At 38.6% G+C, this 1,633-nt stretch overlaps 1 protein-coding gene across 1 annotated transcript in view; it reads right to left on the bottom strand.

Moving 5' to 3' along the window:
• SRPK1 (SRSF protein kinase 1) overlaps window positions 1-1,633 on the bottom strand; it is a 58,920-nt gene that overhangs the window by 40,389 nt on the left and 16,898 nt on the right. Inside the window, exon 5 of the mRNA XM_011945366.1 lies at window positions 1,223-1,388. Coding sequence (XP_011800756.1) covers window positions 1,223-1,388 — 166 coding nt within the window. The remainder of the gene's footprint in view (window positions 1-1,222; window positions 1,389-1,633) is intronic.

Here is a 1,633-nt window from a genome sequence, read left to right as displayed (position 1 = left end):
AGAATGGCGTAAACCCGGGAGGCGGAGCTTGCAGTGAGCTGAGATCCGGCCACTGCACTCCAGCCTGGGCGACAAAGCAAGACTCCGTCTCAAACAAAAACAAAAAACACATAATAAAAATTTATACCCTGGATAAGTGTACATTCAGTGGTTTTAACACTATTCACACTGTTGTATAACAGCATCTGCAGAATGTTTTCATCTTGTAAAACAGAAACTACATCCATTTAACAACCAACTCCCCATTTCCCCCTTCTTTAGTCTTCCTTTTTAAAGGAAGTATGTAACTAATACTTCAACTTGAGAATCAAACAAGTTCCTAAAAAGTGACACTACTAAAACTAAAATCTGTATCTCAAAAGAAAAAAAAAATCATAAAGCAGCCTTTATATATTTATTTATTTAATGTTATGTCTTAAGACAGGGTCTCACATTGTTGCTTAGGCCGGAGTGCAGTAGCACTATCACAACTCGCAGCAGCCTTGACCTCCTAGGCTCAAACAATCATCCTGCCCCAGCCTCTTGAGTAACTGGACTACAGGCATGCACCACCATGCCTGGCTAATTTTTTAAATTTTTGTAGAGACAAGGTCTTACTATATTGCCTAGCCTGGTCTCAAACTCCTGGGCTCAAATGATCCTCCCACCTCAGCCTCCCAAAGTGTTGGGTTATAGGCATGAGCCACTGTGCCTGGTCCCATAATTTATTTGGTATATAATACTGTATGGCACACTACTAACTGCTTCACCATTTAATCCCAATAATTCCCAGTGGAGGGAAAATAAAGCAAAATAACTCAGCTAAGGTTTCTCAGTGTAGGATGAAACCCAAATTCAAACCAAGTATGTCTACTCCAGTGTTTAAACCCAAACTCTTAATAGCAATGTTATCTTGTCCCTCTATAGACTACTAGTCCTATAAATGAGCATGTGTGATCACAGTAAGAGGTAAACACTTCAAAAATCATCAAATCATAAGAAAAAATATTTTTAAACAATACACACCAGCTTTTATAAGCTACAACACAAAGACACAACAATATCTAGTTTTCTCCTTCCCCTATGGAAGTAACAGTGAGAATGTCTCTTGGAAGCTGATAATATTTCTTAAATATGTTATTATTGAAATGGATTGAGTAGTATTTAATTCCCTGGTAACAGAATAAAAATAGAAATTTCTTTTAACTTCTAATGAGAGCAAAGTCCCTAAAAGAAAATATACCTGCAGATCCGGAAGGCGGAGGAGCTCCAGATCGCTGCCACTCTGTTGCTTCTGCAGCCAGCCTCCGAATGTACTGCTCATTCACTGACAATAAGATGTTCTCTGGCTTAATGTCAGTGTGGATGATACGGCACTTGGTATGTAAGTAATCAAGACCCTGTAACACCTGAATGGAAATAGAGTGGCAGACTTGCAAATACAAAATACAGGTTTTCTGGATAAGCAAGAGATTATAACAGGACATTTAAAAAAAAAAGATATGGTAGCGTTTTCTATAGAGAATAAAAGCACCTTTTAAAAAAAGCACAAAAAAACTTTCTCAGAAAGATTTTTTTTTTTTTTTGAGACAGAGTCTCGTTCTGTTGCCCAGGCTGGAGTGCAGTGGCGCGATCTCGGCTGACTGCAAGCTCC

The sequence above is a fragment of the Colobus angolensis genome, unplaced genomic scaffold, assembly GCF_000951035.1.
Source record: "Colobus angolensis palliatus isolate OR3802 unplaced genomic scaffold, Cang.pa_1.0 Scaffold24, whole genome shotgun sequence".
In the NCBI taxonomy this organism is placed as follows: Eukaryota; Metazoa; Chordata; class Mammalia; order Primates; family Cercopithecidae; genus Colobus; species Colobus angolensis.
This window is presented reverse-complemented; position numbering and strand designations above follow the sequence as displayed.